At 38.6% G+C, this 26,419-nt stretch overlaps 1 protein-coding gene across 3 annotated transcripts in view; it reads left to right on the forward strand.

Moving 5' to 3' along the window:
- Nucleotides 1-26,419, forward strand: part of RNF2 (ring finger protein 2) — a 45,656-nt gene that overhangs the window by 9,783 nt on the left and 9,454 nt on the right. The window contains exons 1-2 of one of the 3 annotated variants that reach the window (XM_059412777.1): nucleotides 9,901-9,919; nucleotides 24,196-24,284. In XM_059412777.1, coding sequence (XP_059268760.1) covers nucleotides 24,198-24,284 — 87 coding nt within the window. In that variant the 5' untranslated portion in view covers nucleotides 9,901-9,919; nucleotides 24,196-24,197. Of the gene's footprint in view, nucleotides 1-9,900; nucleotides 9,920-11,724; nucleotides 11,850-24,195; nucleotides 24,285-26,419 lie in introns of those variants that run through there. The other 2 variants (XM_059412776.1, XM_059412775.1) reach the window with 2 other exon arrangements.

Here is a 26,419-nt window from a genome sequence, read left to right on the forward strand (position 1 = left end):
TATCAGAGCTGTAAAACTTCTTTCTGTCCTCAGAGCTCCTGATTTCTTTTTCATGCTTCTAAGATCCTGGTCTTTGGAACCCCAGACTGCTTTTTCAGTTTAAAACTTTCTTTGGTGCAAGTTGTAGAAACCTAGAGATAAAGTCCAGAACAGAAGAAAGATTAAATCCATTTATCTTTTTTTTTTTTTTTTTTTTTTAGATTTTATTTATTTATTTGACAGAGACACAGCGAGAGAAGGAACATAAGCAAGCTGGGGCGGGGGGGATGGGGCAGGAAGCACTCTTCCGGCCTAGTAGGGAGCCCAATGTGCGTGGCTCAATCCCAGGACCATGACTTTAGCCAAAGGCAGATGCTTAATGACTGAGACACCGAGGTGCCCCTAAATCCGTTTATTTTTTGGAATTGTTTCAAGAACCCAAAATGAGAATCGAGGTCTCCTGGATCCCAGTCTGTCTGCTACTATTGAATATGCATAGGGACATAATAGTTTTTCTTTTCTTGCAAGAGAAAATCTACCTTGTGTGACAAAGGGATACCAGAGACACGTTCTTCACTTCTCTGTTCTTATCTTTCATTGTCTTAAAACTGTTATAAGTCTGTGCTTACTATTTTGGGATTTTAAAAATGGAAACTCCCTCCACAAACTCCTAACACTGTGTTACCTTAGAACGTAACTTTTATATAGCTATAATTGTAGCACAGATGCAAATCAGTGGCCTCCTGTCATCATTTTATCTTGTGAGTATCATTAGTCATTGCATATCCTATTAACAATTGTTACATTTAATGACTGCGGAAATTTCCTGATGTTGATGTTGCAAGTGTGTCTCCTTGCTGATGGTGATGTTGCTATTGTAGTAGTACCAGTAGTCTTTGATGTGGTTAAGGGCATGGCCTCCTTAGTCAAATAGACCTACATTTGAGTCTTGCCTTTGACACTTATTATTGTGAGACCTTTAAGCAAGTTGCTTATTAATTTACACTTTAGCTCAATTTCCTTATTTCTTAGGTGAGGAAAATAGTACCTGCTTCATAGGGTTGTTATGATTAAGCAGAATTTCAGAGAAATGATAAACCCTCTAAGTGTTTATTATTATTTTTTTTCAAAGATTTTATTTACTTATTTGACAGACAGAGATCACAAGTAGACAGAGAGGCAGGCAGAGAAAGAGAGAGAGAGAGAGAGGGAAGCAGTCTCCCCGCTGAGCAGAGAGCCCGATGCGGGATTTGATCCCAGGACGCTGGGATCATGACCCGAACTGAAGGCAGCGGCTTAACCCACTGAGCCACCCAGGCACCCCTAAATGTTTATTATTAATAACATTTCCTAGTACTGGGATTACTGGGTAAAAGCATTCATATATTTTTGTATTTGTGGAATTGAATTGCCTCACTGCTTTCTTTCTGAAAGTGTTATTCCATTATTCTAGCTGCTGTTATAAGAGAATTTGGGGGCATAAGCCTTCGGCTTTCTCTGTTACCCTCATTAATCATATTCTTTTGTCATTACCACAGATTTAATTTTTCAGCAGATATGCCTTTGTCAGAAGTGTAGACCCTGTTACTGTATTTTCAGTGACACATTGGAGTGTTGCTGTGATTTCCTATGCTGTTATTTGCTAATGCTTATGTGTGTGTTTATCAACACTTCTGTGTCTGTCAAGAGTCCACACTTTATGGACATTTCTCTTCCCAGGAAAGGATAACACCCTTGCTATACCACTTTTCAGAAGTTAGCTTTTATTCTGGCATATGGGGCTTTGGACTAAAACTCAGTAGTTATTAGACTTTTTAGCTTTGTCATTAGTGATAAGCTTATTTAAATTTTTAAGCTTTGCTTTTATGCCTTAGTTGTGTTTGACATCTCTCTCTAAAAAATAGAAGTACTGATCTGTCTGTGCCATTAAATCTGCAGATGTTTTTGGGGGGCCACTCCTATGTGCTGCTGACCCAGAGCAATAGTCTACAGCCCAGTAGTAAGCTGATAACTGCTGCCACATTAATATGCTCCTTTGTTTAGTTTCCTCTAACCTGGGGAGAGATGTGAAATGAAGTTGGTAGCATCCCTTGTTCTACTTTAGGAACTCAAAAAACCTTTTTTTTCTTTGCTTTGCTCGGGAAGTATCAATGTTCTTTGTGTCTCTTGGTCTTAAGGTACTGGGAGAATTAAAAGTCCCTTTCTAAGAATGTGGTTAGTTTGTGGTATAGAGTTGGTGTGTGTTCAGAGCTGAGAACCTAGATTATGCCAAAGTCTGAGATCTAAATTACTAGTGAGTCAGTGGTTTGGCAGGTTGAATCTAGGTTACTAGATCCAAGTAATCGGATGAAGCAGTAGACTGGAAACCCCTTAGGCAAGCAGAGATTGAGACATCCTTGGGAGAGTTAAAAAATCTAGACTGGCAGATGAGAACCAGGAGGTAAAGTACCAGTGTAAGCAATGTCTTGACAGAGGGACAGTTAAGAATTCAGGAAATTAACAAAAATGGAAGGTTTTTACCAAATGAGGCAAAAAGTATAAAATAGCATGAGAAAAAAAAAAAGGAAAAGAAACAAAATCCCCCAAGTATATAGCCTCTACTTCCAAGGACACTAGTTAAAGAGAAAATAAATAGTTCATTGTTTAAAGTATGTGTGCAAACAAACCAAATGAATGTGGAGAAGTATGGTATCAGCTATTTTCTTTAAGACAAGGGAAAAAAGTGCAGATAACCTTGGCTTTAACTTGAAATCCTAGATGTGTGAACAGTATGTCTCTTTTGACCTGCTTTAAAAAGAAAAGATTGGAGGAAACTGGTTATGATTGTTTGAAGTATTCAAGTTGAAAGAAGTTGCTAAAGGTAGAATACCTTTTCAGCTTAAGAGGACAGGACTCTAAGCACTATACTGTTAGAGACATTTTTAAATAAGTTTTTTGATATACTAGTTGAGAGGGCTTTTTTTTTTTAATATTTTATTTATTTATCGGGGGGGGGGGGGGGGGCGAGCACAGGCCGCCAGAATGGCAGGGAGGGGCAGAGGGAGAAGCAGGCTCCCTGCCGAGGAAGGAGCCTGATGTGGGACTCGATCCCAGGACGGTGGGGTCATGACCTGAGCCGAAGGCAGCTGCTTAACCACCTGAGCCACCCAGGTGTCCCAGTTAAGAGGGCTTTTGATGCTACTTTAAATTCTTAAATTTACAAATAAGGTAGCCGGATCCTCAGCAAAAGTAACTAGCCCTGGTTTACTCAAGAATTTAGAGGTAGAACTTCTTTACCATTTGATAATATTTTTAGAAAATTTAGGGCTACTCTCATTTCAGTAACTAATATTCCTGTTATTAAATTGTCTCCACCTAGTGGAAACATATATTTTGCAAAGCTGCCTACAAACTTTGGAAAAACTGCTAGGGACAACTGTTCTTCACAGCTTTTAAGGAAGAGTCAGCCTGGTTAGTGACCGTTGTATTGCTTTTGCAAAGAAATGGAAGAGATGTGTGCCTGATGCTTATTTTCATATTCCATAACCTTACTAAGGAATTTGTAAATTCTGTATACCTGAGTTCGGCAGCACGTTTATTGTTGACAGTGTAAGAAGTTATTAGTATGTTAAGCGTGTATTTTTAAATTTTCATATACACACGTATAAGTGTATATAGTCACATGTTTAAATTTTTTTTCTCCTTATCTTTGTAATGAGTTAAAATGATAGCATGATAACTTCCATCAGTGGAGAAGAGAGAAACTATACAATAAATGATGTTCCCAGTAAGTTACATGGTGGCAGGGAAAAGGGGCAGAGATTCTGATTTCTTAAATGTAAAAAAATGAAACTCTGAAAATATTAGAAAAAAACTTTAGGTGGCTGGTGGATGTTTTTATAATGTTAGAGTATAGATTTAGAGTGTGGATTAGCTTTCCAAAGAAGCCATATAGGGAAAGATAAATATGGTTAAAAAACAAAACAAAACAAAAATCTCTGACCTTAAGAAGTCAAAGCCAAAGAACAGAAAAACAAACTGGGTAAAATATTAAACACTCATGGACAGACAAAAGGTCAGTTTCTTTAACAGAAAAAATTTTTGCAAATCAGCTTATTTATTTGGGAGAGAAAGAGCATAAACGAGGCGGGGGCAGACAGAGGGAGAAGTAGTCTCCCCACTAAGTGGCGGTCCATCCCAGGACCCCAGGATCATGCCTGACCTGAGCTGAAGGCAGACGCTTAACTGATTGAGCTACCCAGGCACCCTGCAAATCAGCTTTTTTGTTGATTTAATAAAGTTTTATTTTCCAAAATGTACAGTTGGTGGATTTTGTTCATGCATCTTCAGATCAGCTTTTAAAAAACTAATAGAAATGGACATGTAGTAATTGACAGGCAAAAAAAAAAAGGTCAGTAAAGCAGTGACAATAAAATACACTTGATCACTCATGATTGAAGCCTTGCAGATTAAAACATCAGTGAAATGTTGTTTCCTACCTATTAGATTGGGCAGGTTTAAAAAAAAAATGTTGCTAATCCTTAATTGGTAGAAGGGTAAATTGGCATAGGAATTTAGAAGTATTTGTCAGAATAAAAAAATTTTGCTTGCTTTTGATCCAGTAGTTTTTCCTTTAGGAATTTGTGCAACTTCTTACTTAGGGTAACTTATTGCCAAAGATAAGTTAGCGGGGGGTGCCTGGGTGGCTCAGTGGGTTCAAGCCTCTGCCTTCGGCTCAGGTCATGATCCCAGGGTCCTTGGATCGAGCCCTGCAGCAGGCTCTCTGCTTAGCAGGGAGCCTGCTTCTTCCTCTCTCTCTGCCTGCTTCTCTGCCTACTTGTGATCTCTGTCTGTCAAATAAATAAATAAAATCTTAAAAAAAAAAAAGTTAGCAAAACATACATGAAACCAATGAACAGTGAACCACATCTTTATTGGGGACAGTTTCAGGAACTTCTAGTAGTATTTGGAAATGCCATAGGTTTCCTTAGGTTGCTAAAAACTAATCTTTAGAGGTGCCTGGGTGGCTCAGTGGGTTAAAGCCTCTGCCTTCGGCTCAGGTCATGATCTCAGAGTCTTGGGATCGAACCCCACATCGGGCTTTCTGCTCAATCGGGGATCCTGCTTCCTCCTCTCTCTGCCTGCTTCTCTGCCTACTTGTGATCTCTGTCAAATAAATAAATAAAAATCTTTAAAAAAACAAAACTAAACTAATCTTTAGCTAGAATAGCAAGTTTTCAACCCTGGCTGTACATAAAAACCACCTGACTGATTCTCTGACGATATCAGGAGCCCCAGATGTAATGACCGAATTGATCTGAAATGGGACCTTATGATCTGAATTGTTTAAACGTTCTCCAGGTGACACCTGTACACAGCCAGATATGAAAACTACTTACTCTCGAGGAAGACCATTTTTCCTGTGGATGTGTTGAATTTTCTTTTGGCAGAAGCCAGTACTCCACTGGGCATGTAAACTGTTGTATGTATTTTTTTCAATTTCTTTCACTCTGCCATTGACTTTCTCATGATAATCTGGGTTCAGCTGGTATATTAGGTTCCTGTTGCTTACAGTTCTGACAGTCAGAAGTCCAAAATGGGTCATAAGGGGTTAAAATCAAGATGTTGGCAGGTCTGCATTTTTTCTGGAAGCTCTAGGGGAGAATTCATACCTTTTCCTTTTCTGGCTTCTAGAGGCTGCTGACGAGGCTGCTCATGGGTCCTTGCTCTGCGTACCAGAAGCATAGCATCTTAGATGTTCACTCTTTGACTATTATCCTTGTTTCCTTCATCACAGTCGCCTTCTCTCTTATAAGGACTCTTCTGATTATTTTGGCCCAAACTCACATAATCTAGGATAATCTCCTCATCTCAAAAATTCTTAATTTAATCACACTGGCACAGTCCTTTCTGTCACGTAAGGTGACATAGTCACAAATGCTGGGCATTAATATGTGGACACTTTGGGGGGGCCCATTCAGTGTACCGCAGTTGGAGACGTGAGAAGGGCACTAAAAGTTTATAAATGCAATATTTTAGTTTATCTTAAATTGATATCATATTTTATCCCACAGTGTAAATTAGTTTCTACATAGTCAGTTATGATTAATGTTTATTACTCCTCAGGAGCAATATGCAGTTTTTGTCTTTGTTGCTAGAAATGTGGGTTGAATAGGGTAGGCTGTGTTGTCTCATTTTTATTACAACAGTAATAGCTATCATATGTTCTTCACAGGAGTCTGTGAAGTAGGTGCTTTATTTCAGCCCTGGCAAGATTTCATACTTTGATTTTTGTCTCTCAGGTATATATACCTAGAATTGGAATTGCTGGATCGTATGGTAATTCTGTGTTTCATTTTTTGAGGGACTTGCCATACTTTTTTCAAAACTGGCTATATCATTTTATAGTTCCAAAAGCAGCACACTAGGGTTTGACTTTTGCCACATCTTCATAAATACTTGCAGTTTTCTGTTTTTTTTTTTTTTTTTTTTTAATACTAGTTATGTAGCCATCCTAATGGGTATAAAGTGTGATATTTTGTTGTTTTGATTTGCATCTTTCTAATGATTAGTGGTATTGAACATTTCTTCATGTACTTGTTGGCCATCTGTTTATCTTCTCTGGAGAAATGTGTCTATTCAGGTCTTTTCCCCATTGTTTTAATTGAGTTGCTTTTGTTGTTGTAGTAATTCTTCATATATTCTGGATATTAATCATTTATCAAATACATGATTTGTGAATTTTTCTCCCATTTTGTGAACTGCCTTTTCCATCTTGATAGTGTCCTTTGATACACTAAAGGTTTTGATTTTTTTTTTTTTTTTTTTAAAGTAAGCTCTATCACCAACTTGGGGCTTGAACTCACAACCTCAGATCATGAATTGCCTGCTCTACTGACTGAGCCAGTCAGGTACCCCTAAGAAGTTTTAATTTTAATAAAGTCCTGTTCATCACTTTTTTCTTTTATCACCTGTGCTGTTGGTGTCCTATCAAAAAAAAAAAACCATTGTTAAATTCAGTGTCTTCATGTTTTCTTCTAAGAGTTTTATAGTCTTAGTTCTTAACCTTTAGATCTTTGATCTGTTTTATTTTTTATTTAAAGATTTTTAAAAAGATTTTATTTTTTATTTTTTTAAAAGATTTTAATTTTTTAAAAGATTTTACTTATTTATTTGACAGACAGAGATCACAAGCAGGCAGAGAGGCAGGCAGAAAGAGAGGAAGGGAAGTGGGCTGTGGGGCTCTATCCCAGAACCCTGGAATCATGACCTGGGCTGAATGAAGGCAGAGGCTTTAACCCACTGAGCCACCTAGGCGCCCCGATTTGTTTTAATTTTTATAAATGATAGAAGGTTATGGTCGAGCCTTGTTCTTTTGCCTATGGGCATATCCAGTTTTCCCAGTACTTTATGTTGAAAAAACTGACCTTTCCCTGTTGAATGGTCTTGGCATTTGTGTCAAAATAACTTCCCATGTATGTGAGGATTTACTTCTGGGCTTTGTATTCTACTCCTTTGATCGGTCTATATGTCTGTCTTTGTGTCAATAGCCAGTTAGTTTGATTCCTGTAGCTTTGTAGTATGTTTTGAAATCAGGAAGTATTGAGTCATTGAACTTGTTCGCTTTTGGGGTTATTTTGGTTGTTTGGGGTTCGCTTTTAGGGTTATTTTGGTTGTTTGGGGTTCCTTGAGATTCTTTTTTTTTTTTTTTTTAAGGATTTTATTTATTTATTTGAGAGAGGGAGAAAGAGAGATAAGCAGACTCCTTGCTGGCAGGGAGCCTGACTCGGGGCTGAATCCCAGGATGTGGAGATCAATCAGGACCTGAGCCGAAGGCAGATGCTTAACCCACTGAGCCACCCAGGCGCCCCTCCTTGATTTTCTATACGAATATTAGGATGGGTTTTTCGATTTCTGCAAAAGCCATCAGGATTTTGATAGGAATTGTGTTGAATCTGTAGATTGCTTTGGGTATTATTGTCATCTTAACAATATTAAGTCTTCTGATCCATGAAAATAGATGGGATATCTTTATATTTACTTAATGTCTTTCAACAGTGTTTTATAATTTTCGGTGTACAAATCTTTGCTTTAGTTAAGTTTATCCCTAGTATTCTTTTTGATACTTTTGCAAATGGAATTTTTTTCTTGATGTCCTTTTTAGACTGTTTATTGTTAGTATATAGAAATGCAATTGTTTTTTGTATGTTGACCCCCCCCCTGCAATTTTGCTCAATTCATTTAATCAGTTTAGTTTTTAACTTTTTTTGTGGAGTCTGTAGGGCTCACTATCAATAAAATCATATCATATGTAAACAGATACTTTTTCTTTTCTAGTGTGGATGCCTAATTGATGTGGGTAGACTTTCAGTATAATATGTTGAATAGAAGTGGCAAAAATACCATTTCCTTTTTGATTTCTCACTTTTTTTTTAGTATCAAAATCTTAACAGCCACAACTTTGGGAGTTTATGGATTTCTTCTCTTTTCTTTCTCTTTTCCTATACCCCAAGTGTTTTGCCTACGTATTTTGCAGCTCTGCTGCCCCTAATTCACCCTTAGTATTAACAGACTCATTGTATTCATTTCTTTTTTTTTTAATTTTTATTCATTTATTAGACAGACAGAGAGCACAAGTAGGCAGAGAGGCAGGCAGAGAGAGAGGGGAAGCAGGCTCCCCGCTGAGCAGAAAGCCCGATGTCCGATGTGGGGTTTGATCCCAGGACCCTGAGATCATGACCTGAGCCGAAGGCAGAGGCTTTAACCCACTGAGCCACTCAGGCGCCCCGTATTCATTTCTTATTTGAAATATTGCACAAGCCGTTTAATTGGTATTCTTGCCTCCTGCAAGTCCATCCTCCACTGTTACCAGAGTTGGTCTGTCTCCGAAGCAAATCTCACCTTGTCATTGAATTGTAGATTTTTCCTGAGACCTTTGCATGGCTTTTAGACTTCCCTGATCTCATCCACAATTTAATTCTTCAGCTTCACTCCCTACCTCTCCCTTTTCACTCATTTAATAGTGATCTGGTTAGAGTTCCCCAGCACACCATACTGATTGTGCCTTTGCGTATTATGATGAGCCTTCTGGACTGCTTCTCTTTCCTCATTTGGTTAACTTCCACTTGACCTTAAAAAGTCTCTTCTTTCTTTCTTTTTTTTTTTTTTTTAAAGATTTTATTTATTTATTTGACAGAGAGAGATCACAAGTAGGCAGAGAGGCAGGCAGAGAGAGAGGAGGAAGCAGGCTCCCTGCTGAGCAGGCAGCCCAACACGGGACTCGATCCCAGGACCTTGAGATCATGACCTGAGCCGAAGGCAGCGGCTTAACCCACTGAGCCACCCAGGTGCCCCAAGTCTCTTTCAAGGAAGAATCTCTTTCTCTGGGAAACCTTTCTGGTTTTCCATTTGACTATTGTTGTCTGTTTTGTTTTGGTTTTTGGTACTCTTGTAGCATTTACCAAATGGTATTGAAAGCATGTTCAGGACCCACTAGTCAATGAGCACTTGGAGGGTCTCTTTTCCTATCACATGGTAGTTCTCAGTAAATGTTTCCTAAGTTGCTGAACTCAGCTGTTTTTCTTTATGGGTCTGTTAGCTAGCTTCTAATATGGATAGGCAGAGGGAGCAGAAGGAAAACAAGATGGCTGCTGCTGCTTCAACTGGTGTTGACTAATATTAGACCTTGGTAGGAGAGACTGAATTGGGTCATTAAGAAATTTGTTGGGGGGCGGTGGAGGTTCAGGAAAATGAAGTAGTGTTAGAGGAGATGAGATAGTGATGGGTGATAAGTATGGTAGGAGGGCACAGATCACACTAATTATCTAGATCTGAATTTTAATTGGTGCTTTAAAAATTCTTTAAACAATTATTTTCCCTGTAACAATAACTCTGTTATATAGGACTAGAAAACCTTGTTACCAGTGCTTGAAAAAACTTAAGATTGGATAATGAAGATTTGGTAAGTCATCTTTGAAAGTTTCCTGCTCTGCTCTGCGATATGTAAAAAATATAATCCAATTAGGAATTGATTATATTGCCTTTTTATTTTTCACTTATTTATTTATTTTTTAAAAAAAGATTTTATTTATTTATTTGACAGAGAGAGATTACAAGTAGCCAGAGAGGCAGACAGAGAGAGAGGGGGGAAGCAGGCTCCCTGCTGAGCAGAGCCCGATGCCAGGCTTGGTCCCAGGATCATGACTTAGAAGGCAGAGGCTTAACCCACTGAGCGACACAGGCGCCCCTATGTTACCTTTTTAAATGAAGATGCTGTTAGGTTACCAAAGTAATTTTGATGAGTATTCCAGATGTTTAGTACAGTGGTATCTTTTTCAATAAAGAATACTGCCTTTGTGTCTTTACTCTAGAAGCTTACAAAAATTAATGTCTGTTTTACAGCTGTAGTTTTAGATTAAACTGCTGCAAGTGGTTTTTATGAGGTGATACTTACTGCAGGCAATGTTATGATGGCAGTTGGATTGCTTAGTCAGAATTTATTATTGCTCCCTGGTTTGCCTAGCCTTGAATACAGTTTCTAAAATTGAACACCTGTATCCTGTAAGCAAGCAGTGTTTTAATTAAGTAACAAATAGTTTGCTCATTCACATGTTGTATAAAGAGGAAAAGAAAAATGCTAAAGCTTGAGAGATCTAATTTGAAATGATGTGTATTTACTTTATGTTCAAGAAAGGACAATAACCATGAAAGAAGAAGATATATTTCTTGTTTAAAAATAAAGAGTTTCTTAGTTTTGTTTGTTTCATAGTGCTTAGGGAAGCAAATCTCAAATGAGGAAAAATGCTTCATGGGAAGATGGGATAATCTAAAGTTATTGTATTTTTTGATATATATTTTACAATTTGAAAAACAAAGGAAACAAATCATGTGCAGGACAAAGACATAAGTGTTGGCTGCAAGGAATTGGTTATACATTTAAGCTTGCTTTGGCAAGTTTGGTAGGCTGAAAAATGGGCTCTTCTGAAATGTCCACATTCTAATCCTTGAAATCTGTAATGTTACTTTGTTTGGGGCTGGATTGTGTGTGTGAGGAAGTCTTTGCAAATGTTATTAAATTAAAAGTTTTGTTATGAAGAGATTATCCCAGATTATCTGGGTGGGCTCTAAATGTCATTCTGTATCTTTTGAGTGAGGCAGAGGGAGATTACTTATACAGAAGAGGAGGCAATGTGGCCACAAGGGAAGGAATGCCAGCTGGAAGAAACAACAGAATTTCCAATAAAACCTCTCGAAGAAGCAGAGCCCTGCCAGTACCTTAATTTTGGCCCAGTGGTACTGATTTAGGACTTTGGGCCTCCAGAAGTAAGAGAGTATGGTAATTTGTTAGAGATGTAGGAAATTGATACAGCAGTCATTTTTCAAAGTGCAAATGGACCTTTCTAAAGAACTCCATTTACGTAAACTCTTTCTCCTTTGGTGGGGGAGCTGTCATTTATAACTTACTCATATTAGTCTTTAATTCTATTTAAAATATTCTGTACACCAGGCAGTTTTTATGATTAAAGCCACTGGTGAACATTCTTTGACACAGAACTTTGAAGTTTTAGCTCAAAATAATTTATATTTAAAGCCTCCTTTTTTGGGTAAAGTGTATTATCCGGTCTGGAAGCTCCCTTGTGGTTGCTTTGTTATAGCTATATTTTGGTAAGAATACAGTTTAGACTCCTAAAATTTTACAGCACATGGCCTGCCTTTTTGGCTGCACAGATTCTATTTAATACGAATTTTTCTTTCAATATATTACAGAAAATTTACACGTGAAGCTTTTACTGAGAATTATGTTACAAGTTCACTGTGACCCAGCACGTACTAGGGTCTCAGTTAAGACTTTGATGTATTGGGACTCTGACCAGACGATAAATAAAGGCCATGTAAGATTTTTTTTTTTCTTTTTTAAAAAGATTATTATTAGAGAGAGAGTGCGAGAGCATGGGGCGGGGGCAGAGAGAGGGAGACAAGCAGACTTCACACTGAACAGGGAGCCTGATGCAGGAATCATCCCAGGACCCCAAGATCATGACCTGAGCTGAAAGGCAGACAGTTAACTGACAGAGCCACCCAGGCACCCCTCGTCTTATACACTTAATGTTCAGACTCAGATGTACCTGTCCTATATTATCTTAGTCCCTCAAAGATTGTGTTCGAAGAGGGAGGGATAATCCAAGAGACATTTGAATGTCTTTGAATGTTCTGCAAAACTGTGGTTCAGGATGAGCTTCTTTATGTTACTTTATGTCATTTTTTAAAAGATTCTACAAGTTTCTAATAAAGTCTGGGCCAGCAATGTTTCTATTTAGTATTTCTCTTTTTCTTTTAAACTTCCAGGAGCTACACTTAATATTCAGCCCATACAGTTTACTAGCAGTAGGCAACTGACAAATCTCTGGCAATTTTTTGTTACTGAAAAGGCCTTAAAGAGTAGTCTTGGATTAATTGGCCTGCTGTTTGATTTTTTTTTTTTTAATCACATGAAGCACATAACCAAACATTTTCATGTTTTTTTCTAAAGTAATTTAATTTTTTAAAAAAGTGATTAATGTAATATTTTTAGTACATTAGGGAGTGGCTAAGTAGTTTTTCTTCCTGGTCTTTTATATTTTGGGTGGCCGGGGGCTGAGAAATAAGAATTCTTATTTATTGAAATAAATCAAGGAAATGATGCCCTCTCCGTTTTATGGCCATTATTCATGAAATATGCCAGGCACTTTATATGAACACCTCATTCAACTTTGCCAATGACCCTGAACATTTCTGTCACTTTGCAGATTAAAAAAAAAAAAAGACCTTGAAAAATTTGAATATAGGTCCATAACCAGTAGCAGCCAGTATTATGATGCATATGCAAGCTGATTCAGTTTCAGAAATCATTTACTGTACTTTCTGGGTGTTTTGTTTGTTGTACCATAAAATAAAGACATACCTAAAATACAGAGTTCTCTGTCCTTATTGTTGAGGAATTTATGATTTAGTCTGTCCATTTTTCCTTCTAGGGGAGCTAGAGAATAGTCTCAGGAGCAAATGTATGGCTTATTCAAGGGAGTTGAGGGTCTTGGGGGGGGGTCTCGAAGAATTGAATGTTTTATTATTATTATTGTTTTCAGTTTTTCAGAAACCTGTTCTTTACCACATGTAATCTCTAATAGACTTGACCATGATTTTTTAAATTCCCCTTGACCAGTTAAAGGATTGTAGATTAGGGGTGGGATTTAAAAAAAAATGGCAGGGCATCTGGGTGGCTCAGTGGGTTAAAGCCTCTGCCTTCAGCTCAGGTTATGTTCCCCGGGTCCTGGGATTTAGCCCAATGTCTGGCTCTCTGCTCAGCGGGGAGCCTGCTTCCTCCTCTCTCTCTCTCTCTCTCTCTCTCTCTGCCTACTTGTGATCTCTATCTGTCAAATAAATAAATAAATAAAATCTTAAAAAAAAAATGGCACTTTAGGAAGCCTCTATTTGCCAGGCACTGTTAAAAGAATACGTATGTAGGAACAGTGTTGTGATTAGTGGTTAGGTTCTTAGACTAGTCTTCAGAAGACTAATCCATCATGTGATTGAACCTAGTGTGCAAATTTTTCAGTAGTTCATACACTTCATTAAATTTATTACTTAAGTATAGTATGTTTTTAGGGTGCCTTGGTGGCTTAGTCAGTTAAGTGTCTGCCTTGGGCTTCGGACATGATCTCCAGGTTCTGGGATCCAGTGCCACATCCAGCTCCCAGCTCAGCAGGAAGTCTGCTTCTGCCTCTCCCCATGCTTGTGCTCTCTCCGTCTCTGTCTCTCAAATGAATAAATTAAAAAAAAATCTTAAAAAAAAAGTTTACAGGATAGTGTGCATGTCTTTATTTGTTGTTGTTTAAAGATTTATTTATTATAGGGAGAAGAGGATATGCTTGCTGGTGGGACAGAGAGGATGGGACGGGGGCGGGGGGTGGGGGGTGGCGGGGGGGGGGGGAGAGGGAGGATCCCAAGCAGGTTCCACACCCAGTGACCTGAGCTGAAACCAAGAGTCCGACACTTAACTATGCCACCCAGGCGCCCCTAAGTATAGTTTTTTTTTTTTTTTTAAGATTTTATTTTAATTATTTTGGAGAGGAGGGGAGAGTGAGCGATCATGCAAGCAGGGAGGGGGCAGAAGTAGAGGGAGAGAAGCAGAGTCCCTGCTGATCTCAGAGGCCAATGATCATGACCTGGGCCAAATTTGAGTATTGGCTGCTTAACCACCTGAGTCAACCCAGGCACCTCTATAGTATGTTTTTAATGGAAAAGCTTAGGATGGAAATTTTAGTTTCCAAGCTGGGGACTTCATGTATTCTTGTCCTGAAAATTTATTTTTTTTAAATTGTCTTTTTTTTTTTTTTTTTTTAAGATTTTGCTTATTTATTTGACAGAGACACAGTGGGAGAGGGAACACAAGCAGAGGTAGTGGGAGAGGGAGAAGCAGTCTTCCCGCCAATCAGAGGCCTGATGTGGGGCTCAATCCCAGGACCCTGGGATCATGACCTGAGCCAAAGGCAGATGCTTAATGACTGAACCATCCAGGTGCCCCTAAAAAAATTATTTTTCTTAAAGCTTGAATTACAGTGTTAAGTTTTAGGAGCCAAATTTATAATAGAATGATAAATTTTTAAAAGCTGTATTCTTGTTTTCCTGAAAGTAAACACAAAATTTCTCAGGCAGGGATGGATTAATTATTAAAGTAATAACCCCGTTGCCCCAGTTCTCCCCTCTCAGTGATGCAGTGAAACCCGGATGTTCATTTGGTAGGTAAGGAATCTGAAGAACATGAGTCTGGGAGGTTGTATAGATGTTTGCTCTCTTCTGAAAGAGGGAGGGAGACCTTTGCTTTCAATATGAACAAATTCTCAGTGGTTACTGAAGGGAAGATCCTGTTTCTTACACTTTGGAATGTAAATGAATGTGGGGAGGGGTAGGGAGATCAGACAGGTGTTAGAATTTACAATCCGTGAATGTCTCCATAGTCTTATACCCCCTGAAGTATAAACATATACTTCTAAAGAGGTAAATCTCTTATCTATTCAGTTATCTTTAATTTTTCAAGACTTCTCTTTTGTAGGACAGATTTGTATGCTCTGGTAGCTCTAACTATGTAGATATATAAAGATACTTTCTCTCTATATAGAAAATAGACCAACTGATAGATTTTCCCTTTGTCTTTTTTACCATGTTATTTTGAAGTATGTGTGTTTGGTTATGAAAATATGAAATGTTAAGGTTGTCTAATTTTAGCTCCTTTATTGAGTGATCACTGCTGAGTTCTACAGCAAATATTTATTAATTCCTGTATGCCAAGCACAGTGCAGGGTTTTGGGGATATTGTGGTGAATAAGATAAATATTCTGCATTCAAGGGGCTTAGAGACTATAAAAGTGCTGTGATGAAAAAGAGAGGAGACATGAGCAAATGGCAAAGATAGAATTTTGTTAGAACACATGAAGGAGGTAACGATGGCAAAATCTTAGGGGGAGGGGTAGGACCAAAGCATTCAGTCCAGATGGAAATGATGCACCAGTAAAAAAATTCTAAAATGAGAATGAGCTTGGCAAGATAGATAGAAGGATGGCAAATATGGATGAAACAGAGTGAACAGAACTCAAAATCACAAATGTACATTTAGGTGTTTGGATTTTTTTTTTTTTTCTGGTATTGCTAAAATAGGGTCATGTTACATGGATTTCGCCCTGCAACGTGCTTTTTTTTTTTAAGATTTTATTTTTTTATTTTACAGAGAGAGAGATCACAAGTAGGCAGAGGCAGGCAGAGAGGGAGGAAGGGAAGCAGGCTCCCCGCTGAGCAGAGAGCCCGATGCAGGGCCTGATCCCAGGACCCTGAGATGATGACCTGAGCCGAAGGCTCAGCCACCCAGGTGCCTTGCAACATGCTTTTTAAAAAGTTAATGCATATTGTATATGTATGTTGAATTCTGTGTCAGCATGTATAGCTATATAGCTTCGTCTGTATCCCATTTAGCCATATTCCTATTGACAGACACATACAGACTTCCACGATTTTTTTGCTGTCACAAACAATGCTGTGATCACCATTTTTGTATATATGTTTATTGTACACCTGTATGAGAATTTTTGTTGGATAGATTTCCTGAGAGAAGCATCACAAGGTCAGAACTTTTGACAGATTCAGGCTCCTTTGAGAGGTGAAGATTCAGCCAATACAGTACAGTGTTATTTTTGATTTGGCTAAAGAGCAGAGACAGTTCTTTTGGTATATTTTCTTTCATTGGCATCTATTTGTCAGATACAGTTTTTTGATTCATAACCATTAATTTTATTGAATTTTTTAAAAAGATAAATGAGATTATTTCAGAGTTTAAAGTACCTGTGTATGTTAAAAAATATGTATATATATGTGTATATACATATATATGTATAAGTATGTGTATATATGTTTTGAAGTTCTGGGCTAATGTGTCTGTCTACTATTAATACTTTTTTGGGGAGTAAATCATATTTTTTCTCATTTTTAAAAAAAAATTGAAATTGGGACGCCTGGGTGGCTCAGTTGGTTAAGCAGCTGCCTTCAGCTCAGGTCATGATCCCAGCGTCCTGGGATCGAGTCCCACATCGGGCTCCTTGCTCCGCAGGGAGCCTGCTTCTCCCTCTGACTCTGCCTGCCATTCTGTCTGCCTGTGCTCGCTCTCGCTCGCTCTCGCTTGCTCTCTGACAAATAAATAAATAAAATCCTTAAAAAAAAAAAAATTGAAATTAACATGTATTATTAGTTTCAGAGGTAGAGGTCAGTCTTATGTAACACCCAGTGCTCATTACATCACATGCCCTCCTTAATGTCCATCAGCCAGTTGCCCCATCCCTCCCAACCATGCCCTCTCAGCCCTCAGTTTGTTTCTTACGATTAAGAGTCTCTTATGATTTGTCTTCCTCTTCTGATTTCATTTTGTTTTATTTTTTTCCTCTCTTCTCCTGTGATCCTCTGTTTTGTTTCTTAAATTCCACATATAGTGAGATCATGTGATAATTGTCTTTCTCTGATTGCCTTATTTTGCTTAGCATAATACCCTCTGGTTCCATCCATGTCATTGCAAATGGCAAGACTTCATTTTTTGGTGGCTGAGTAGTAGTCCATTGCACGCGCGCGCGCACCCCCCCATCTTTATCTATTCATATCTAGGCTCTTTCCATATTTTGGCTATCGTGGACATTGCTGCTGTAAACATTGGGGTACAATGTTTATACACTTCACTACATTTGTATCTTTGGGGTAGATACCTAGTAGTGCATTTGTTGGGTCATAGGGTAGCTCTATTTTTAACTTTTTGAGGAAGCGCCATACTGTTTATCAGAGTGGCTACACCAGCTTGCATTCCCACCAGTAGTGTAGGAGGGTTCCATTTTCTCTATCCTTGCCCGCATCTATTTCCTGACTTGCTAATTTTAGCCATTCTCCCTGGTGTAGAGGTGGTAGTGCATTGTGGTTTTGATTTGTATTTATTTCCCTGATGCCAAGTGATGTTGAGCATTTTTTCATGTGTCTTTTGGCCATCTCTGTATCTTTGGAGAAATGTCTGTTCATGTCCTCTGCCCATTTCTTCTTCTTCTTTTTTTTTTTTTTAAGGTTTTATTTATTTATTTGTCAGAGAGAGAGAGACTGAGAGCGAGCCTGGCGCTGGGATCATGACCTGAGCCGAAAGCAGCTGCTTAACCCGCTGAGCCACCCAAGCGTCCCTCTTTTTTTTTTAAAGATTTTTTGAATTTATTTGACAGAGATCACAAGTAGACAGAGAGGCAGGAAGAGCGAGAGGAAGGGAAGCAGGCTCCCTGCTGAGCAGAGAGCCTGATGTGGGGCTGGATTGCATGATCCTGGGATCATGACCTGAGCTGAAGGCAGAGGCTTTAACCCACTGAGCCACCCAGGCACCCCTCTCTGCCAATTTCTTGATTGGATTGTTTGTGCTTTGGGTATTGAGTTTGGTAAGTTCTTAATAGATTTTGAATACTAGCCCTTTATCTGGTAAGACATTTGCAAATATCTTCTCCCATCCTGTTGATTGTCTTTTGGTTTTGTTGACTGTTTTCTTTTGCTGTGCAAAAGCTTTTTTTTTTTTTTTTTTAAATAAGATTTTTATTTATTTATTTGAAAGAGAGAGATAGCGAGAGAGAGCACACGAGTGGGGAGGAGAGGAGTAGCAGGCTCCCCAGTGAGCAGGGAGTCTGATGTGGGGAGATGTGGGGCTTGATTCCAGGACTCTGGGATCATGACCTGAGCCAAAGGCCGAGGGTTAACTGAGGCACTCAGGTGTCCCTTGATTTCCCTGCCTTAAATAGTTCCCTTTCTCCTATTGATTATGTAACCCAGAGCCCCTTTTTGTATCTTTTATATGGCACTCAAGAATTACTAGTTTGTTGTATGCATGTTTGTTCTGTTTATTGTTGGTATTTCTAGCACCTTGTACAGTGCATGGTGCACAGTAGATAAATCAGTATTTGAGTGAGTGAATGAACGATTTCTAAACTTATGAAAGGATTAGGGAAGGAGAGGGACCCACCCAGATACATAGGCCTATTCTTAGGTTGTTTGGATAGAAAGACTTCAGGAAAATTGATAACCTGTAAATTAAATTATTGGAAAACTGTCCTAGCCCTGGATAACATACTGGAAAGCTTTTGTCTAGGTCAGGAATATACATGCATACCCCAATTTGAAGATACCTGGTTAAATCATGTTAAGATCAGCTTTAGTAAGCAGTCATTCTCTACTGTTACGTATCATGTAAGGTTCATTTTTTCCTTTCTGAGTATCTTCCCTCAGTCATTTATTTAACTTCTGTTGAAAAGCAGGCTCTCTAGCATGGGAGAAGATATTAAGATGTATTTCAGTCCAGCTAGAAGGGTAGATATGTAAGCAACTATAATGCGATATAAATTGTACTTTGTTTTTTTTGATTTTTAAAAATTTTATTTATTTATTTATTTATTTGCAAGTGTAACCATTTCCTCTGGCTTCTTTCAGGCTTTTTCCCCTTCATCTTTGAATTTCTGTAGTATGAAAATTATGTGCCATGGTGTAGTGTTTTTTGGCATTTATTCTGCTGGGAGTTCTCTGAGCTTCCTGGATCTATGATGTGATATCTGACATTAATTTTGGAAACAGTCATTACTGTTTTAATGATTTCTTCTGTTCCTTTCTCCTCCTCATATTCCCATTACATGTAGTTACATCTTTTGAGGTTAACTCACAGTTCTTGGATATTCTGTTCTGGCTTTTTTTTTTTTTTTTTCAGTCTTTGTTCTTTTTCCTTTTCAGTTTTTGAGGATTCTATTGATCTTGTCATCCTGTAGCTCAAGAGCTCTTGCCTGAGCAGTATCCAGGCTACTAATAAGCCCATCAAAGGCATTCTTCATGTCTGTTACAGTGTTTTGATCTTTAGCATTACTTATTGTTTTTTTCTCAGGATTTCTATCTCCCTGCTTACATTGCCCACGTGTTCTACTTTACTTATTAGAGCCCTTTACATTCCTGGTGTGATAATTCCAGGACTGTTTTGCCATGTCTACTTCTGATGCTTGCTTTATGTCTTCAGATTGTGTTTTTGCCGTTAGTATGCCTTGTCATTTTTTTCTAGATGGCCAGACATGATGTACTGGGTACAAGGAACTGCTGTAAATAGGCCTTTAGTTATGTGGTAGTGAGATGTAAGGGGAGAGGTAGGGCTCTATAGTCTTATAATTAGGTCTCAGTCTTTTAGTGAGACTAATAGTATGGACTGTGGGCTTCAGTAGTGGTTCTCAGTTATTTTCCTCCCCACTTAGGTGGGATAGGATGGCTAGAATAGGGTGGAGTTGGGTATTGCCCTTTCCTAGGTCATTTAGGTTCTGATAATATCCCAGCATGTTTGGTTCTGATTAACTAGTTTTTCCCAAGGGTAGGCCTTGTTAAGAAGAACATACTGCTCAGGCAAGCATAAGGGGGATTTTTCCAATTATTTCCTGTGGGACTCTGGTCAAGCTTCTGGAGGTAAATTTCATAGTATTTTGGGGGTTCTCCTATGACTGAGTCCTCCTGGAGTTTTTAAACTATCAGACTTCTTGGCCCTGAGCCTCCAGCAATTTTTTAAAGATCTTATTTATTTACTTAGAGAAAAAGCAGGAGGGGTAGAGGGAGAGAGAGAGGATCCCAAGTTGACTTCACACACAGTGCATGGAGCCCAACGTGGGACTTCTTTCACGACTCTGATATCATGACCTGAACCAAAATCAAGAGTTAGATGCTCAGCCCACTGAGCCACGTAGGTGTCCAGCAATTTTTTTTTTATTGCACTTCAGACTTCCCTACCTGACACTAATTCCTGTTGGAGTTTCCACTCCTGAATTGCTCTGGTAAGCTGAGATTCCCTGTATTTTGTCTTTCCTGTCTTAGAGGCAGTGGTTTTCTTGGGTTGTCTCCTTGCTTATGGACTCAAAAAGAGTTTTTGATTTTCTAGACTCTACAGTTTTTTACTTGTTAGGACAAAGTGGTGACTAACATGTGGAACTGGAAACCAGAAGTCTAACCTTTTTCTTGTTTTAAAAAAGATAAACTTGGGGTGCCTGGGTGGCCCAGTTGGTTGGGTGTCTGACTCTTGGTTTCATTTCAGGTTGTGAGCTCCAAGTCCTGGGATTGCCCGCGGCCAGCTTTGTGCTCAGTGTGGGGTCTGCTTGTCCCTCTCCCTCCCTCTGCTCCCTGTCCCCAACACATGTGTGCTCTCTGAATCTCTCTCAAATCTTTGAAAAAAAGATAAACTTATTAAATCTTGCTATGTATAACGTGTAAGAATTTCTCATCTCTTTTTGCATATTCTCCTCATTCTGGGTAGTTACTTCTTGGGAGTGCTATCTTGAAAAAGCTTCTGAGATAACTTTGAGCCCCTTGCAGAAGGATTGCATGATCTGCCATACATGTGAAGACACATAAGTCAGCATGAAAGTGCCAGGTATTTTCAGTCACTAAAAGAATATTGGGAATATCGTATTGATATTTCTTCAACTTTGGTTATTGAAGCTGCAAGCTTTCAAAATCTGCCTATAACTAAGTTTTTTTATCAGATTTATTTTCTATCTCTCCCAAGTTATCTTGTCCAGACTAATGCTTACTTTTCATTTGTACATTCTCTCCACAAAAGTGAGAGCCTAGTTAGGGCAGTTTGTTGGATATCTCTTATTCAAGTATAATTGAGGTGTTGTAAGTTGGGTATTGGGCCAGGTAGACCTAGATCTTTTTCTGTTGTTCTGCAAAGATCATCAGAAGTAGTCATCCAGGAACCACATTCCTGTTGCTGCAAAGAATTTCTAAGATTACTTTTTCTGACCTCATTTCTCATCTTCTCTGGCTTCATGTCTTCTCTCTGTCCTTTCAGGTTATAATTATTCCTAGGTGACCCATTCTTGTTTTCTCTGTCTATATATTAGTAATATCTGTACATAGATAACTCCCAAATACTGTTCATTAAAATGAGAATTCATTCTCTTACGAAAAACAGAAGCTATATGTGTTTCACATTCTTGGCTTGGACAAGCAGAAATGCGGCTTCTAACCAAATGAAAGTAGAAGAAAGGTTTTAAGTGATTTTGGGGAAGGGTAGAGTTTAGATTAAATTTAAATGACACAGTATATTGACATAAAGAGGAACTAATTCTTGAAAGTTTTTCTGTTTAGTGACTGCCAAAAGTAGAAATCTGAGCTTCCTTTTACACAGATAGAGCATGGCCTTTAGGCCATGTATTAGGTATAGACTTCTTCTGTGTGTGTTAATTATATCTTGAGACAAAAAAAAAGGAATTTTTAAATCTTAGTTTCCATTGACCCTCCTTGGCCAGGTCACAGGAGAGGCCACTAGATATTATTGAGATCTATACTGCTGATATGTTCTCAATAGAGATTGTGGTTTTGACAGTCAGCAAGATTGTATCTTTTTTTTGGGTCTCAGGATAACCTGCTGTATTGTTTGGTAAGGTAACATACATGCAATAGCAGTTAAGACTCCAGATACCAGGAAACATATGATTGTAATATAGACACAAACAGAAAGACTGGAAAACTTACCAAAGCCACATAAATCCTAGTTTTTCCAAATACAGGAAAATCTGCATCTACAACTAACTTGTGAATTATTTCCTGAATCTTGTTGTCACAGGAATACAGATATATAAATCAGATATAATTTGTTTATGTTCAGGAGAGCTGATATCTCTAGAAGTGAGCCTTCAGCAGAAGGCTTTTATTTGATGGTTCCCGTTAATTTGCTGGGGGAGCTTTCTGGAGAAAGAAGAAAGGACTATTCTGTTTATAGTGGACCTTAGGTTAACAGTTAAAGGTTGGGACATGGGATTAGGATTTGAAATTATTAGAAATTCCACCTGAGTAATTTTAGTTCTCTGAGAGATTCATTATGTTGTGGTAGGATTTATGGCAGAAATAATGGCACATGTATCTACCAGGAAGCACAGAGGCTCAAGGAATTTTTGCTTGTTTGGGAGTCCACTACTTCTGATAAGCAAAACGACTGAGAATACTCAAGGTACACTCAGCGGATGGCCTTGAAATTGTAAAACTTCTTTTTTTTAAGGATTTTAAAAATTTATTTGAGAGAGCATGAGCAGGAGGAGGGGCAGAGGGAGAAGCACGCTCTCTGCTGAGCAGGGAACCCAATGCAGTCCTCAATCCCCGGAACTCTGATAATGACCTGAGCTGAAGGCAGAGGCTTAGCCAACTAAGCCACCCAGGCACCCCAGTCTTGAAATTGTTAAAAACAAAACAAAACAAAACCCACAACTTGCTCATTTGAAACATTTCATTATATTTATTTCAAATTTTGTGCTTGGGCAAGGGAGAAATTTCATATGGAATGTGGCTTTTGTTAAAAGAAGAGGCAAGGTATATAGAATTTTAGAGGGGGCTAGAATAGCTTTTAGAAGTGCTTTTAGTTCTCAAAGCAAAGTTGCATTAATTGCTTATTGAGTTCTTTTTCTTTTTCTTAAGATTTTATTTATTTATTTGACAGAGAGAGACACAGCGAGAGTTGAACACAAGCAGGGGGAGAGGGAGAAGCAGGCTTCCTGCTGAGCAGGGAGCCTGATGTGGGGCTGGATCCCAGGATCCTAGGATCTTGACCTGAGCTGATGGCAGACGCTTAATGACTGAGCCACCCAAGGTGCCCCAAGAGTTAGTTTTCTAAGACCACCTTCTTCTCATGTATCCTAGATCCCATTCAAAGACAAGCATAGAAATTGGCCTTAACATTGTTCAGTTTATTTATAACTAGAGGGGAGAGGCAGAATTAATATCAGGGTGGTGAGGAGACCTTGAAATCACATTAGATGGTGGGCCATAGGCAGAACTAGAATGTTTGGCCAAAAGGAAAGAAAAATCAGGTGGGATACATAACAGTACCCAAATATTTGAAAGACTGTCATACAGAAAAATTATTAGTCATAATCCGTGTGCCTCCAGAGGGCAGCTGTGGGCTGAATAGGTAGCAGTTTTGGGTTCAGCATTAGGAAGAGCTTTCTGTACATTATAAACTGACATATTATATCAAGTAGGGGATTTTTTTCATGAGTGGAGCTGTGAAAGTAGAGGCAGAATCATCAGGAGTTTAAAGTACTATGAAGTAGATTTTGTTATCTCTGGCAAGAATTGACCATACTGGAGAGTCTTAAGTTTTCCTGGTATAGTTCTAAGTTCCAGGACCGTGAATTTTATTTTATTTTATTTTATTTTTTTTAAAGATTTTATTTATTTATTTGACAGAGAGAGATTACAAGTAGGCAGAGAGAGAGAGGAGGAAGCAGGCTCCCTGCTGAGCAGAGAGCCTGATGCGGGACTCGATCCCAGGACCCTGAGATCATGACCTGAGCCGAAGGCAGCGGCTCAACCCACTGAGCCACCCAGGTGCCCCAGGACCGTGAATTTTAGAAGCATACTTATTTTTTGGGATTAAGACTTGATTTCTGGACATTCAGTAATAATTTTAGGTCTTTCTTTGTGCTACCTATTAGGCATTCAGAGATCAGTCATGGTGTCTTGCACTCAGATAGCTCGTATTTATAAATGAAAAGATTCTTGCACTTTCAGTTTTTGAGGAGCTGGTGTGTCATTTGATTATTTTTAGGATTCACAATTCCAAAAAATCAGTTTTGAGATTTACTTTCCTTCTGGATACTGAAATTATTTTTCTTTCCTTTTTATTCTTAGCAATGTCTCAGGCTGTGCAGACAAACGGAACTCAACCATTAAGCAAAACATGGGAACTCAGTTTATATGAATTACAACGAACACCTCAGGTAATGATGACTAAGATAAATTTGGGGGAAATATAACACATGCGGAAACTGGGATACATTTTTAGAAAATGAAAGCTTGAAAGAACAAAATGATAATAATGAACTTATATATAGGTAGTCTTGTGTATGTTTGGTTTACACTTCATTCATTGATTCAACAAATAATGTTAGTGTATACTCTATACCAGGTCTTACACTAGGCACTAGGTGAAGTGAATAAAATAGATGAGGCACGAGTTTATGGAATTTAGAGACATTAAATGAATAAATCCACAGAAGTACACATTTGAGAAGTGTAAAGGGGGAAAGTGCTCAGTGCTATAATAAATAACAATGGGAGGGGGCACTAGAGAGATGAAGAAGGGAAAGATGGGAAAGACTGGGGGAGGAGCAAGTTTGAAGGAGATAAACATGCTTAAACTGAACTCATTTTCAGATGCCTGTTAGGCAGGCAGAAATGTTAACCTAGGGGTCTGTACTAAAAATTTTGGGGGGTGTCAGCACATTTTAAGCAATGAAAATAGGATAAGATCACCTAGAGAGAGAGATAAGCAGAGGGGCCCAGAATTTCATCCGAGGAGCTTCAACGTTTAGAAATAAAGGAAAAAATGGAAAAGAGGCTGGAGGAGACTGAGAAGGAATAGGCAAAGTAAAGAAAAATAGGAGATGGAGAGAGGATCAAAATCTAAGAGGAGACGTCTTAAAGAGGGAGGGTGTAGTTACTGTGTTCAACACTACTGAGAGGATGAGTAACGTAGGATTACAGAAGTGCACGTTGTATGTGGCAGTGTGTACTTCATGACCTTGGCAGGAGTAAATTCACTTGAATAGATTGTGCTGTGTTGAAGGGGGGAAAAAAGTGAAAATGTGTAGGTAATTTTTCAGAGAAGTTTCATTTTGTAGAGAAGCAGAGAAATGGGAGTAGAAACTGGAGGGAAACATGGAATTGGGAAGTTTTAAAATTTTGTTATAAGATGGGAGATAAGAGGTGCACCAAGGACATCCCCGTGGTCCGCATGGCTTTCAGGTGTATCGGTCAGATTTCACTAGACAGCAGCCCCATGCAGATACTACTCTAGGCTGATCTAGTGGAGAGTCCAGAGATTGCTGAAGCCTGAGAGCAAATAAAGTAATAAAAAGGATATACTTGAAAAGGGAGGAAGGAAGGTACTTTTGATAGGAAGAGGCATATTTTCTCTTTGTAGCAAGAAAGAAAATGATTTATAAAAAGGTCAGAAAATGAGAGAACTCAGCAGTGAAATTTGAGGTAAGGTAAACTTTTGAATATTCAGATGTAGGAAGTTCTGCAGATAGAAGAAAAGGTGTGAAATAGCATAGAAAAACCAAGTTTGTTACAAGAGAAACTTATTGCTGAGGGTGTTGAACGCCAGTTTGAGACTTGTGAAATTTTTAGTGATACCAGTCTGGTTGACCCCCCCGCCCTTTTTTCTACCACAGTGCTAGACACCTGCACGGGTACATAGATCAAGAACGTGGATGGTCGAGTTTATCCTGGGCTGGGATTTTGCTAGGCAAGTTTTAAAGAGGAAAAGGACAGACTTGGTTACTAGCTGAGTCATTGTCATACTCTGATAATTTCCTCATTTGTGAAATGGAGGTTTTAATTCCTGAATCAAAAGTTTGTGTGTATTGAATTAGGTAAAAACACTGAAAGTGTTTTCTATAGAGAGGTTGAGACATAATAAGACATTCAAAAATAGTGGTAGTTATTGTAAATGTAAAGATATTTTACTTGAGTCCTTCGTGGACAGTATCTTAATGGACAGTAGTTTCTGTGTCTTTCCCTGAGGAAAAACAAGTGTGGCAAGCCAGTGAAAATAGGAAGTAACATATGGGAAAGCCTTTTATTTCTACCTGCACCTTCCTCTTCAGGAGCCACCTATTAGACATCTTTCCCCAATCCATAGGAGCCAGGATTTGGTAACTTTAGAGCTAGATAATTTGTGCTCAGTGCCACCTTGTGGGAAAGGTGGGTAATGGTGAAGAAAGCAGGAGTCCTCTCTGCCGCTGGGAGATGTGCTGGAATTCTACACTGGAACTCCAATTGCATTTTTGCACTGAAACATTTTTACACATAACAGTTAGAAATACTAATACTGGTACTGTGGATTAAA

Source organism: Mustela nigripes, chromosome 10, assembly GCF_022355385.1.
Source record: "Mustela nigripes isolate SB6536 chromosome 10, MUSNIG.SB6536, whole genome shotgun sequence".
Lineage (NCBI taxonomy): Eukaryota > Metazoa > Chordata > Mammalia > Carnivora > Mustelidae > Mustela > Mustela nigripes.